This window comes from Leucoraja erinacea, chromosome 8, assembly GCF_028641065.1.
Source record: "Leucoraja erinacea ecotype New England chromosome 8, Leri_hhj_1, whole genome shotgun sequence".
In the NCBI taxonomy this organism is placed as follows: domain Eukaryota; kingdom Metazoa; phylum Chordata; class Chondrichthyes; order Rajiformes; family Rajidae; genus Leucoraja; species Leucoraja erinaceus.
Window position 1 is genome coordinate 72,153,874 of NC_073384.1, and position 15,019 is coordinate 72,168,892.

The 15,019-nt window shown below is 42.4% G+C and overlaps 1 protein-coding gene across 1 annotated transcript in view; it reads right to left on the reverse strand.

Annotated features, from left to right (window-relative positions):
• The window catches only part of arid1b (AT rich interactive domain 1B (SWI1-like)), a 457,745-nt gene that overhangs the window by 168,273 nt on the left and 274,453 nt on the right, over positions 1-15,019 (reverse strand). The window contains 1 exon segment of the mRNA XM_055639980.1: positions 7,534-7,623. Coding sequence (XP_055495955.1) covers positions 7,534-7,623 — 90 coding nt within the window.

Genomic DNA, 15,019 nt, shown 5'->3' on the forward strand with positions numbered 1-15,019 from the left:
GTAAAAAGTAACAATTATCAAGGAAAGGTGGTGCCCACAATGGTTCATTGTTGGCTGTGGGCTAGGTGATAGCAAGTTATACAGATAATGCAATTCAACAGGACAGTGAAACTAGTGCATGACTAGGGTGGGAGAGAGAATAAGAGAGAGGAGATGCAAGGTTACTTTAAATTAGAGAAATCTAAATTCATACCGCTGGGTTGTAAGCTGCCCAAGCGAAATATGAGGTGCTTTTGGCCTCACTTTCACAGTGAAGGAGGTCCAGGACAAAAATGTGAGTATAGGAATGGGAAGGGGAGTTAAAGTGTTTGGCAACCGGGAGATCGTGTCGGCCAAGTCGGACTGAGCGAAAGTTTTCAGCAAAGCGATCGCCTAGTCTACGCTTGGTCTGCTGCTTGGGGACAGATGTTGGCTTTTACTTGATAAAGGTTTCGAAAGGATAATTATACAACTGGTAAGCAGTGTGAACAGCACACTAGTGCGTCGCCAGAGCCTTCATCGACAGAACAGCGATTTACACCTAGTTAGGCAGTACTTAGGAAGGAAGGAAGGAAGGAAGGAAGATTCTAAGGGGAGTAAGAGGCAACCGTGGCTGACAAGGGAAGTCAAGGACAGTATAGAAATGAAAGAGAAGACTTATAACATAGCAAAGATGAGCGGGAAGCCAGAGGATTTGGGAAACTTTTAAAGATCACCAGAAGGTAACTAAAAAGGCAATACGGGGAGAAAAGATGAAGTATGAAGGTAAGCAAGCCAAGAAAATAAAGGAGGATAGTAAAATCTTCTTTAGGTATGTGAAGAGGAAAAAATAGTTAAGACAAATGTGGGTCGTCTGAAGACAGAAACAGGTGAATTTATTATGGGGAACAAGGAAATGGCAGACGAGTTGAACAGGTATTTTGGTTCTGTCTTCACTAAGGAAGACACAAACCATCTCCCAGATGTACTAGGGACAGAGGACCTAGGGTGACGGAGGAACTGAAGGAAATCACAATAGTCAGGAAATGGTGTTGGGTAGACTGATGGGACTGAAGGCTGATAAATCCCCAGAGCCTGATGGTCTGCATCCCAGGGTACACAAGGAGGTGGCTCTAAAAATCATGGACGCATTGGTGATTATTTTCCAATGTCTATAGATTCTGGATCAATTCCTGTGGATTGGAGGGTAGCTAATGTCATCCCACTTTTCAAGAAAAAAGGGAGAGAGAAAGCAGGGAATTATAGACCGGTTGGCTTGGCATCAGAGCTGGGGGAAATGCTGGAGTTGATTATTAAAGTTGTCATAGCAGTGCATTTGGTTGGATAGCAGTAACAGGATCAGCCCAAGTCAGCATGGATTAAAGAAGGGAACATCTTGCTTGATTAACCTTCTGGAATTTTTTGAGGCTGTAACAAGTAAAATGGACAAGGGAGAGCCAGTGGATCTAGTGTACCTGGACTTTCAGAAAGCCTTTGATAAGGTCCCACATAGGAGAATAGTGGGCAAAATTAGAGCTCATGTATTGGAGGTAGGGTATTGACATGGATAGAAAATAAGTTGGCAGACAGTAAACAAAGAGTAGGGATTAAAGGGTCCTTTTCAGAATGGCAGGCAGTGACTAGTGGGGTACCTCAGTGCTGGGACCGCAGCTATTTACAATATATATTAATGATTTAGATGATGGAATTAAAAGTAACATTGGCAAATGTTCTCCGAAAGGGGAAGTACAACGAGACCTGGGTGTCCTAGCACATCAGTCATTGAAAGTAAGCATGCAAGTACAGCAGGCAGTGAAGAAAGCTAATGGCATGTTGGCCTTCATAACAAAATGAGTCGAGTATAGGAGAAAAGAGGTCCTTCTGCAGTTGTGCAGGGCCCTAGTGAGACCACACTTAGAGTATTGTGTGCAGTTTTGGTCTCCTAATTTGAGGAAGGACATTCTTGCTAATGAGGGAGTGCAGCGTAGGTTCACGAGGTTAATTCCCGGGATGGCAGGACTGTCATATGATGAAAGAATGGAGCAACTGGGCTTGTATTCACTCGAATTTAGGATGAGAGGGATCTTATAGAACCATATAAAATTATTAAGGGATTGGACACGCTAGATGCAGGAAACATGTTCCCGATGTTGGGGGCGTCCAGAACCAGGGGCCACATTTTAAGAATAAGGGGTAGGCCATTTAGAACTGAGATGAGGAAAAACTATTTCACACAGAGTGTTGTGAATTTGTGGAATTCTCTGCCGCAGGAGGTAGATTCACTGGATGCATTCATAAGAGAGTTGGATAGAGCTCTTAGGGCTAATGGAATCAAGGGGTATGGGAAGTAGGCAGGAACAGGGTACTGATTGTGAATGATCAGCAATGATCACATTGAATGGCAGTGCTTGCTCGAATGGCCTACTCCTGCACCTATTATCTATGTATCTATGTATGTAAAAATGGGATTGGAAAAGGCTGAAATCAAAAGCACTGTGAATAAACATAAATCAACATATCCTCCTGTAATGGGATTTGCATTTCCTACATGTTTTTCCTCACTCAAAAAGATGTTTAAAGGAGCAAGCTATAATTTTATTCTATATGCAGGTTAATAACTGAAAAAGGAACAGGCAACGTTTACTTTTGGGTCTACTAGTGAGAGCAACAAAACCAAGCCATATGAGAGAATATGTGGCACGGTGGCACAGCGGTAGAGTTGCTGTGGTGCAGCGCCAGCGACCCGGGTTCGATCCTGACTATGGAGTTTATACGTTCTCCCGTGCGTTTTCTTTGAGATATCTGGTTTTCTCTCACACTCCAAAGATGTACAGGTTTGTTGGTTAATTGGCTTAGGTGAAATTGTAAATTGTCCCTCACGTGTGTAGGATAGTGCTAGTGTGCAGGGATCGCTGGTCGGTGTGGACTCGCTGAAGGGCCTGTTTCTGCGCTGTATCTCGAAACAAAACTAAACTAAACTAAACTAAAAATAGGGATTTGTTAATGAAGGAAGTAAACATTAGGGCAGTCACATTAAAAAATCTGCATGCTTTTGTTGTTTCAAATAAGAAGACCATTTGTACCAATCAGTATAGCCATAAAAATCTAACAAGAAACACATCTTTCTTAGATAAAATACAGTAAACTCTCCTAATACTTGGTGACGTTGTCTCCTAAGATGTGAAATTAGCAAGGTCGGGGATATAATCTCCAATCAATGCTGTACTATTTGATCCAATTTAAGAGAAAAATTAATCTGTGCTTCTAGGTTTCAGGAAGGGCAAAAGTCTAAGGAGAAGAAAATGTGAGCCAATGAGAGCTGGAAGATGGCACCTCAGTCATATTGATAGTACTGCTCAAGCAAATGTGTCCGGAAAAGAAATAAATTAAGAGGAGACAAATAAAACTCCGATAAGAAAAACAAACAATAGCAATAAATGGTGCATTCTCACCATTATCTGCTTCTTTTAACCAAAAGTGATAAATGATATCGGAATGTCATAAAATACGGTAGCTCTCCAAGAAATAAAATTTAGAAATGCTAGAAGTTCAAACATAATTTTCATCTTTTCTGCAGGAGGTAAATTTTGTTGAGATAGAAACATAGAAACATAGAAATTAGGTGCAGGAGTAGGCCATTCGGCCCTTCGAGCCTGCACCGCCATTCAATATGATCATGGCTGATCATCCAACTCAGTATCCCGTACCTGCCTTCTCTCCATACCCCCTGATCCCCTTAGCCACAAGGACCACATCTAACTCCCCTCTTAAATATAGCCGCCAATGAACTGGCCTCAACTACCCTCTGTGGCAGAGAGTTCCAGAGATTCACCACTCTCTGTGTGAAAAAAGTTCTTCTCATCTCGGTTTTAAAGGATTTCCCCATTTATCCTTAAGCTGTGACCCCTTGTCCTGGACTTCCCTAACATCGGGAACAATCTTCCTCAGCATCTAGCCTGTCCAACCCCTTAAGAATTTTGTAAGTTTCTATAAGATCCCCTCTCAATCTTCTAAATTCTAGAGAGTATAAACCAAGTCTATCCAGTCTTTCTTCATAAGACAGTCCTGACGCGTGGGAGATGCTGTTACTTGGTATTATTAACCTTCAATCATTGGATCTACATAGTTCCTCCTGTCACACACATGCCAGCTGCATCATTGCATCTCCTCACAATCTAGTTGTTAGGAGCAGAATATTTACTCCCTTTTTGATAACTCTTGAATACTACAATGCTATAACGTTCACAGAAAGGAAATTTAAAATATCAATACAAAGTTGATGTTACCACCCAAACCCCCAATTAAGGTAGTCAGTAAAACTTTTTTAAACACATTATCCTCACATTTTGTTTAACATTTCTGAAAGCCTTTTCTAGTCCCTCAATGACAGCACTTCCTTAGTGCGAATAAATAATATTACCATATATTGCACAGAAAGTGTCAAAACTTTTGAAAGATTAAATGAGTTTAGTTTAGAGATACAGCATGGAAACAGGCCCTTCGGCCTACCGAGTCTGCACCAACCAGCGATCCCCGCGCATTAACACTATACCACACTCGGGACAATTTAAACTTTTTTTTATACCAAGCCAATTAACCATCAAACCTGTACTTGGTTGGAGAGTGGGAGGAAACCGAAGTTCTCACAGAAAACCCATGCAGATCATGGGGAGAACGTACAAACTCCATACAGACAGCACCCGCAGTCAGGATAGTACATGGGTTTCTGGCGCTGCAAGGCAGCAACTCTGCCGCTGCGCCACCGTGGGCGCCCGTGTTGTTTTTTATTTGTGTTTTATACTAATATCTTGTTTTTGCATAGACTTGTGTAATTTTATGTATAATTGATATATTGTGCGTTGTCGTGAGTCTATGTGCCTATGAGGTAGCAGGCAAGATTTTCAATGTACTTGTACTTCACGGTACTTGTATACATAACGACAATAAATTGAATTATGCCAAATGTTCATGGATGGAAATCACATTGGCTGTGGCCAATAGTTCAAAAATAAAATGTTGCCATTCAGCCATTCCATCGTAATTAAATCCAAACTTAAATCCAAACTTGAGCTTAAAGTCAATGCTGTGCTGTGAAAGTCACTCTGCCTCATCACCAGACTCCCTGTGGGAGCATTGAGGCCAAGATCGCCCAGTGTTACACTTTGGAATCTGCCTCTCTGATCCTCTGCCAGATCACACCTGGTGTACAACTGGAGACCCCATTCATTTAAATGGTGAGTCTTGGGATGAATATTGGGCATTTGTTAAAATATTGAGTGATTTAAAAAAAAAAACTTGAATACTCTTATTCATACCTAAGTGTGTTGATACATTTGTTTTAAGATTTGCACCACCTTTGGTTGTTTTATTTCTAATTCTAAATACATATAAACACTATAAAAAATAAAAAAACTTCAGGAGGTGAATCTCCAACCTCAACTTTCTATTCTGTAAAATGGCTGTTTGGAAGTTCTGGATGCAGAATCTCACAGTGTGCTGCAAGGACATCTGAATTTCCCCTGAATAAGGGGATTAATAAAGTAAAAATTTATCTATCTATCTAATCTATCTATACAGGGTTTGAGATGGGGACGCTGATGATCTAGCATTATCCTGGCGCGTGTGTGCGTGCATGTGTGTGTGAGCATAGACTCTCGTTGTCTGTGGCGCAGCGGTCGAGCTGCTGCCTTACAGCACTTGCAGCACCCGGGTTCCATCCCAACTACGGGTGCTGTCTGTACAGAGTTTGTACGTTCTCCCGTGACCTGCGTGGGTTTTCCCTGAGATCTTTGGTCTCCTCCCACATTCCAAAGATGTACAGGTTTGAAGGTTAATTGACTTGGTATAAATGTAAATTGCCCCTAATGTGTGTAGGATAATGTTAATGTGTGAGGATCGCTGGTCAACGCAGACTCGGTGGGCCGAAGGACCTGTTTCTGTAAAACTAAATCTAAAATGGGGTGATAAGCTCATTGGCCTCTCTGATATAACATTCTACAAATTTATACATTTTGGCCAGACTAATTATGCTTACAATTCTGAGGTCTAAAAATAGAACATGACAGGGTGACAAGCCTCTGAATTTTACTTCAGGCACAACTGCTGAATAAAGTTGTCAATAGTGCAACCAGGCCCAAGTTTAAATTACAGATAGCAAAACAGATGTAAAGTATTTGAATCATCAATAGCACATGGTCTGAACAATGTATAACTTTTCATTAGATGTAAAATGTTACATTCAACCTCACAAATATTCAGACATATACACCAGCATGATAGAAAAATAATGTGATTTAGGAAGAGGATTTGGAAAGCAAATCTTCTCATCTTGGCAATATTACATTTCACTACTTCTCACAGGAAATTATTACTGTGTAGTAGCAGTGCCCGCACAGATAAAATGATGATTACTTTGTTCCAAGAATTTCAATTTCAGACTCCAAATCAAATTTCTATTTTACATCATCATTTCATATTAGGTGCAATCAACAAAGACAAGTCAGTTTCTCCAATTTATTTGGAATTTAGTGAAACTTGTTGACAAATACAATTTTTGCAAAGTGCTCATTTGTCAAATGATTGTGTTTCAGAAAATAGGTTGCAAATCAAATCACCTGTGCTGGAGGAAGTCAGCCAGCCAGGCAGCATCTGGGGAGGGAATAATGGCGTTTCGGACCTGAACCCTTCTTCAGACTGACTGGAGGAGGAGTAAGGAAGCTAGGAAAAAGACGTGGGAGCAGGATAATCCGTGGTAAGTGATAGGTGGATACAGGATTGATCGGCAGACAAGTTGAGGAAGTGATGAAGGAGATATAGGATGTCAGAGAAGGAGAGGAGTCAAATGTAAGGCCAGAGGGAGCGGGTGTGTGGAAGAGGATAGGGGAACAAGGAGAATAAAAGGGACATGGGGGACTCAGACTGGGATAAGGGTGTACGAAGGAGGGGAAAGGAGCAGGGTAGCTGGGAGTGAGAAATGGGAACATGGAGTGGGAGGGGGGGGGGGGGAGAAATAGGGGAAGAGGGGTAGTGGAAGGAATGACTTGAATTTGGAGATCTCACAGTTCATCCTGTTGAGTTGTACGCTACCCAAATGCTGTCAAGAGGCTGGAAGAGGTGCACGCCAATTGTTCCATCTCCTGCGGCTGCAGGAGAAGGTACCTGGGGAGGGGGGCAGGTTGGGTGGGTAGGGATGATGACCTAAGAATCTGTGGAGGGAGTGGTCTCTATGGAAACCAGAAAGGGGTGGGGACAGGAAGATGTGACTGCAAGTGTGATCACCAGGAAATGTCAAGAGAATGATATGTTGGAATCAACACAACCCCATACAAATCCAAGCCAAAATGTTGTCTGTCTATTCCTTCCCCAGATGCTGCCCGACCCACTGAGTTCCTCCAGCACTTGTGTGTTTTGCTCCAGATTCCAGCATCTTCAGTTTCTTGTTATAAGTTTCCAAGTTATAAATCAAGTTATGCCCAACACTAAATTAAAGCACATGCATTAATGTTGCTTAATTTATCAACTTTGGTTCAAAAAGAGAAACTCTCATTCAGAATGAAAGTAATTGAAGTAACAAACCTCTATCCTGCAACATTGGAGACTGGTTCATGGCCGGATGTGAGCTTGCGTCGGGTTGACTATTGGAAGGTTGAGCAGGCATCTGATTTCCTACGTTGTGGAGCAGCATTTCAGTTTAGGAAGATAGATAGATAAATACTTTATTAATCCCCTCAGGGAAATTCAGATGTCCAGTAGCCAACACAGTCAGAACGTAAAGCAGACAATACATAAAATACGGACAATACATAAAAGCAATAAATACTTAAAAAGAACCCAATAAATAACTATTAAGTGCAAAGCATCCACATACATCCTAGCGGTGAGGATTATAAAATCTAATGGGTGAAGGATCTCCTGACAGTTCTGTTCTACAGCACAGGGAGAGGAGCCGGTTGTTGTTCCGTCTGCTCCTCTGACCCTCCAGAATTTCATGGAGGGGATGCCCGGAGTTGTTGAGGATGACCTGTACCTTGCTCCTCATACACGTCTCAAGCACAGCCACCACAGACTCCACTCTCCCCCTCCCCCAGCACTGAGCTAGCCCTTTTCACCAGCTTGTCAGGCTTCTTGCTGTTTTTAGCAGTGATGTTGTTACCCCAGCAGACAACAGCGTAGAAGATGACACTTGCAACAACTGTATGGTAAAACAAGTACAGCATTTCATTACACACATTGAAGGATCTGAGCCTTCTGAGGAAAAAGAGACTGCTCTGTCCTTTTTTGTAGAGGGCATCGGTATTGACTGACCAGTCCAGTTTGTTATCAAGGTGCACTCCCAGATATTTATATTAACAGAAAGACTTAAGTAAATCTACAAGCTACTGGTTCAAGATTCCTCAAGATAATGCCTCATTATAGAGCAGCCTACTGCAGTTCTCTTTCTTTGATTTCCGTGATGGAAGAAATATTTTTTTTGCTCCCAAACCACACTGGAACAGACAATTTGAACAGACATCACCATTTTTTTGAAAATTTGTGTGATTAAAAACAGATCCACCGTTATTTAGGTGTTAGCATCAGAAATCAAACAACTCAACACAAAATGAGGACCAAACAACTACATGGTATTGTAGAGAAGGTACTTTACATGTTAACTGCAATTTAAGATGGGTGGAAGGTGAAACAGATGAAAGTGGTAGACATATGATGTGAAAACATTTTTGTCATAAATATTTACTATATTCTCTGGAAAATCACCATTCTTATATTCAAATCCAGGTACAAAACAGCAGCATGCCATATAGCGGTTGAGGGTACTACCATGTTCATTTTTACTTAGCACGGATTAAATGTTAAACAATTAGTCCTAGTCCTCACCTTTCACCCCACTAGCCGTCACATAGAACAATAGTCCTCCGTCATTTTCTCCACCTCCAACGTGACCCCACCACTCGTCACATCTTCCCATCTGCCTGTCTGCTTTCTGCAAAGACCGCTCCCTCCGTAACTCCCTGGTAAATTCTTCCCTTCCCACCCATACCACCCCCTCCCCGGGCACATTCCCTTGCAGCCGCAAGAAATGCTACACTTGTCGCTTTACCTCCCCCCTCGACTCCATTCAAGGACCCAAGCAGTCGTTCCAGGTGCGACAGAGGTTCACCTGTATCTCCTCCAACCTCATCTATTGCATCCGCTGCTCTAGGTGTCAGCTGATCTACATCGGTGAGACCAAGCGTAGGCTTGGCGATCGTTTCGCCGAACACCTCCGCTCGGTCCGCAATAACCTACCTGATCTCCCGGTGGCTCAGCACTTCAACTCCCCCTCCCTTTCCGAATCTGACCTTTCTGTCCTGGGCCTCCTCCATGGCCAAAGTGAGCACCACTGGAAATTGGAGGAGCAGCAACTCATATTTCACTTGGGCAGTTTATACCCCAGTAGCATGAACATTGACTTCTCCAATTTCCGGTAGCCCTTATTATCTCCTCCCCTTCTCAGCTCTCCCTCAGCCCTCTAGCTCCTCCTCTTCCTTACTTCTCTCCCCCCCCCCCCCCCCCCCCCCCCCACACATCAGTCTGAAGAAGGGTTTCGGCCTGAAACTTTGCCTATTTCCTTCGCTCCATAGATGCTGCTGCACCCGCTGAGTTTCTGCAGCAATTTTGTCTACCTTCGATTTTCCAGCATCTGCAGTTCCTTCTTAAACAAAATAATAAGCTACCCTTCTTTGCTCTGCTCCCTCACACAGCGACAACTGGGTAATAAAGAATTAGTGAAAAGTTGAAATGAAAACTTTTTATGGGAGTGATTACCATCAACCTGGCATTTTAGTTAATCCCTGATGTCGTCTGGTTTGTGAGATGAGCCACAGAATGATATCATTCTTCGCGCATGCTTAAAATAAATGACTGCCTGCAAAATCATGCCACTTGTAATGAATTAATTCCCACCTCTCGAAACACCTGAAACTCAACAAGTTAAAGCAGTGAATTTATCAAATTCGTCCACTGAAAAAGACTGAAAACATCTCAAGTGGTCTAACATTGCCCCTTCATGATGCCACATTGCTGAAGGGAGGATGAGGGAAATGGGTTCAGGAGAACAACCGTCTCTTGTGGTTCCCATAATTGCCTCGTAGAGGTCTTTTGCCTCCTGGTTTCCAACAAGACTAACAGTCCACATGCTACAGACTTCAATGGATATGTGATGCAGTAGTCCCTAAATCAGGGGTGGGCAACCTTGTTCTGCATAGGGACCGGGACGCATGTCTGTGAGCGGATGGTGGGCCACATCTATCACGTGTACACATGGATCCCGCCCCGGATGGCAGGCATCAAATCACATGTTCACAGAAGGTAGACAAAAATGCTGGAGAAACTCAGCGGGTGAGGCAGCCTCATGCAATCCTTGCATGTCTCACCCGCTGAGTTTCTCCAGCATTCTTGTCTACCTTCGATTTTTCCAGCATCTGCAGTTCTTTCTTAAACGTGTTCACAGAAGGTGCGTGGCCGTGCCGGAAGCTTTGTGGAGGATGTGGTACAGCCAGAGCTCGGCGCTCGGCGGGCTGGATGATTACGGGGAAAAAATCCACCTGCGGGTTGGATGATTTTGGGTTACGGGCCGCTGTAGGTTGCCGACCCCTGCCCTAAATTATTAAAAATAATCTACATTCCTGCATGACAAAGTTGTTACATTGTTGTTAAACATTAATAAAGTCAGCCACAAAAGGTACATCCAAGTGATGTGGCCAAGGTACAGACAACTACCAGGATACATTTCTTCATGATCTCACTATTCTCAATACTCATGAAACATACTGTGACATTTAGCACTGGTATTCAGTTCAACAGTTCAGATATTGCCCAATCGCACTGCCCTCCATAATGTTTGGGACAAAGACCCGTCATTTATTTATTTGCTTCTGTACTCCACAATTTGAGATTTGTAATAGAAAAAAAAAATCACATGTGGGTAAAGTGCACATTGTCAGATTTTAATAATAAAATATTATACATTTTGGTTACACCATGTAGAAATTACAGCAGTGTTTATACATAGCCCCCCATTTCAGGGCACCATAATGTTTGGCACACAGCAATGTCATGTAAATGAAAGTAGTTGTGTTTAGTATTTTGTTGCATATCCTTTGCATGCAAAGACTGCTTGAAGTCTGCGATTCATGGACATCACCAGTTGCTGGGTGTCTTCTCTGGTGATGCTCTGCCAGGCCTGTATTGCAGCCATCTTTAGCTTTTGCTTGTTTTGGGGGCTAGTCCCCTTCAGCTTTCCCTTCAGCATACAAAAGGCATGCTCAATCGCTCTGATCAGGTGATTGGCTTGGCCACTCAAGAATTGATCACTTTGTAAAGTTTGAAAAACTCCTTTGTTGCTTTAGAAACATAGAAACATAGAAATTAGGTGCAGGAGTAGGCCATTCGGCCCTTCGAGCCTGCACCGCCATTCAACATGATCATGGCTGATCATCCAACTCAGTATCCCGTACCTGCCTTCTCTCCATACCCCCTGATCCCCTTAGCCACAAGGGCCACATCTAACTCCCTCTTAAATATAGCCAATGAACTGGCCTCAACTACCCTCTGTGGCAGAGAGTTCCAGAGATTCACCGCTCTCTGCGTGAAAAAAGTTCTTCTCATCTCGGTTTTTAAAGGATTTCCCCTTTATCCTTAAGCTGTGACCCCTTGTCCTGGACTTCCCTAACATCGGGAACAATCTTCCTGCATCTAGCCTGTCCAACCCCTTAAGAATTTTGTAAGTTTCTATAAGATCCCCTCTCAATCTTCTAAATTCTAGAGAGTATAAACCAAGTCTATCCAGTCTTTCTTCATAAGACAGTCCTGACATCCCAGGAATCAGTCTGGTGAACCGTCTCTGCACTCCCTCTATGGCAATAATGTCCTTCCTCAGATTTGGAGACCAAAACTGTACGCAATACTCCAGGTGTGGTCTCACCAAGACCCTGTACAACTGCAGTAGAACCTCTCTGCTCCTATACTCAAATCCTTTTGCAATGAAAGCTAACATACCATTCGCTTTCTTTACTGCCTGCTGCACCTGCATGCCTACCTTCAATGACTGGTGTACCATGACACCCAGGTCTCGCTGCATCTCCCCCTTTCCCAATCGGCCACCATTTAGATAATAGTCTGCTTTCCTGTTTTTGCCACCAAAATGGATAACCTCACATTTATACACATTATACTGCATCTGCCAAACATTTGCCCACTCACCCAGCCTATCCAAGTCACCCTGCAGTCTCCTAGTATCCTCCTCACAGCTAACACTGCCCCCCAGCTTAGTGTCATCCGCAAACTTGGAGATATTGCCTTCAATTCCCTCATCCAGATCATTAATATATATTGTAAATAGCTGGGGTCCCAGTACTGAGCCTTGGGGTACCCCACTAGTCACTGCCTGCCATTGTTTGCCAGCCAGTTCTCTATCCACATCAATACTGAACCCCCAATGCCTTGTGCTTTAAGTTTGTATACTAATCTCTTATGTGGGACCTTGTCGAAAGCCTTCTGGAAGTCCAGATACACCACATCCACTGGTTCTCCCCTATCCACGCTACTAGTTACATCCTCGAAAAATTCTATAAGATTCGTCAGACATGATTTACCTTTCGTAAATCCATGCTGACTTTGTCCAATGATTTCACCACTTTCCAAATGTGCTGCTATCCCATCTTTAATAACTGACTCTAGCAGTTTCCCCACTACCGATGTTAGACTAACTGGTCTGTAATTCCCCATTTTCTCTCTCCCTCCCTTCTTAAAAAGTGGGGTTACGTTTGCTACCCGCCAATCTTCAGGAACTACTCCAGAATCTAAAGAGTTTCGAAAGATTATTACTAATGCATCCACTATTTCTGGAGCTACTTCCTTAAGTACTCTGGGATGCAGCCTATCTGGCCCTGGGGATTTATCGGCCTTTAATCCATTCAATTTACCCAACACCACTTCCCGGCTAACCTGGATTTCACTCAATTCCTCCAACTCCTTTGACCCGCGGTCCCCTGCTATTTCCGGCAAATTATTTATGTCTTCCTTAGTGAAGACGGAACCAAAGTAGTTATTCAATTGGTCCGCCATATCCTTGTTCCCCATGATCAACTCACCTGTTTCTGACTGCAAGGGACCTACATTTGTTTTAACTAATCTCTTTCTTTTCACATATCTATAAAAACTTTTGCAGTCAGTTTTTATGTTCCCTGCCAGTTTTCTTTCATAATCTATTTTTCCTTTCCTAATTAAGCCCTTTGTCCTCCTCTGCTGGTCTTTGAATTTCTCCCAGTCCTCCGGTATGCTGCTTTTTCTGGCTAATTTGTACGCATCATCCTTCGATTTGATACTATCCCTGATTTCCCTTGTTATCCATGGATGTACTACCTTCCCCGATTTATTCTTTTGCCAAACTGGGATGAACAATTTTTGTAGTTCATCCATGCAGTCTTTAAATGTCTTCCATTGCATATCCACCGTCAACCCTTTTAGAATTAATTGCCAGTCAATCTTGGCCAATTCACGTCTCATACCCTCAAAGTTACCTTTCTTTAAGTTCAGAACCATTGTTTTAGCAGTATGTTTGGGATCATTGGTACACAAAAAAGCTGGAGAAACTCAGCGGGTGCAGCAGCATCATGTTTGGGATCATTGTCTTGCTGTAGAATGAACTGCCGGCCAATGAGTTTTGAAACATTTGTTTGAACTTGAGCAGATAGGATGTGTCTATACAGTTCAGAATTCATTATGCTAGTACCATCAGCAGTTGTATCATCAATGAAGATAAGTGCGCCAGTACCTTCAGCAGCCGTACATGCCCAGGCCATAACACCCCCACCACCGTGTTTCACAGATGAGGTGGTATGCTTTGGATCTTGGGCAGTTCCTTCTCTCCTCTATACTTTGCTCTTGCCATCACTCTGATACAAGTCAATCTTCGTCTCATCTGTCCACAAGACATTTTTCCAGAATTGTGGTTGCTCTTTAAAGTGCTTCTTGGTAAACTGTAACCTGGCCAACCTATTTTTGCAGCTAACCAGTGGTTTGCATCTTGCAGTGTAGCCTTTGTATTTCTGTTCATGAAGTCTTCTGTGGACAGTGGTCATTGACAAATCCACACCTGAGTCCAGAAGAGTGTTTCTGATCTGTCGGACAGGTGTTTGGGGATTGTTCTTTATTTATTTATTTATTATTATTTTTTTTTTGTTTATTTTATTAGAAGTTAATACAGCACAAAACAGTACAGTGGTACCTAATTTTAGGTGCCAACTATGTAATACCGTAATCCATTCTATGTACAACCTCTAGTTTTATGTTATAAGAAGTAAGTAAGCAGGACAAGAAAAAGAAAACAATAGAAAGGGGAAAAAGTGGAAAACTAGATGGTAGAGAGTAGAAAAACGTGAAGTGTGTATATAAAAAATAAAAAAAGGAAGAGAGAAAGTGGAAAGTAGAAATAGAAGAGAAGGCCCCTTAAAAGAGAATTTTTCAAATCTGTATTCGGAGATGTAGCTCTATCCGCGTCATGAACTGAAATCAGCAATCCTTACGGTACCGCTGCATCACATGATTCCAAAAAGTCGATGAAAGGAGACCAACTCCTTAAGAATTGGTCATATTTATCTATTAGTCGGAGTCTCATTTCTTCAAGGCGTGCTATGTCCATCATATTCCTAATCCACATTTTAACAGTTGGTGTGGTTGCATTTTTCCAAAATTTAAGTATCAATTTCTTTCCAATTATTAACCCATAATTAAAAAAAACATTTTGATCTTTATTTAAATTGGTATCTTCTCCTATTATTCCAAATATAATCCATTCCGTTCTTTATTATAGAGAGAATTCTTCTGTCATCAGCTGTGGAGATCTTCCTTGGCCTGCCAGTCCCTTTGCGATTAGTAAGCTCACCAGTGCTCTCTTTCTTCTTAATGATGTTCCAAACAGTTGATTTTGTTAAACTGAAGGTTTGGCTGATGTCTCTAACAGTTTTATTCTTGTTTCTCAGTCTCATAATGGCTTCTTTGACTTTCATTGGCACAACTTTGG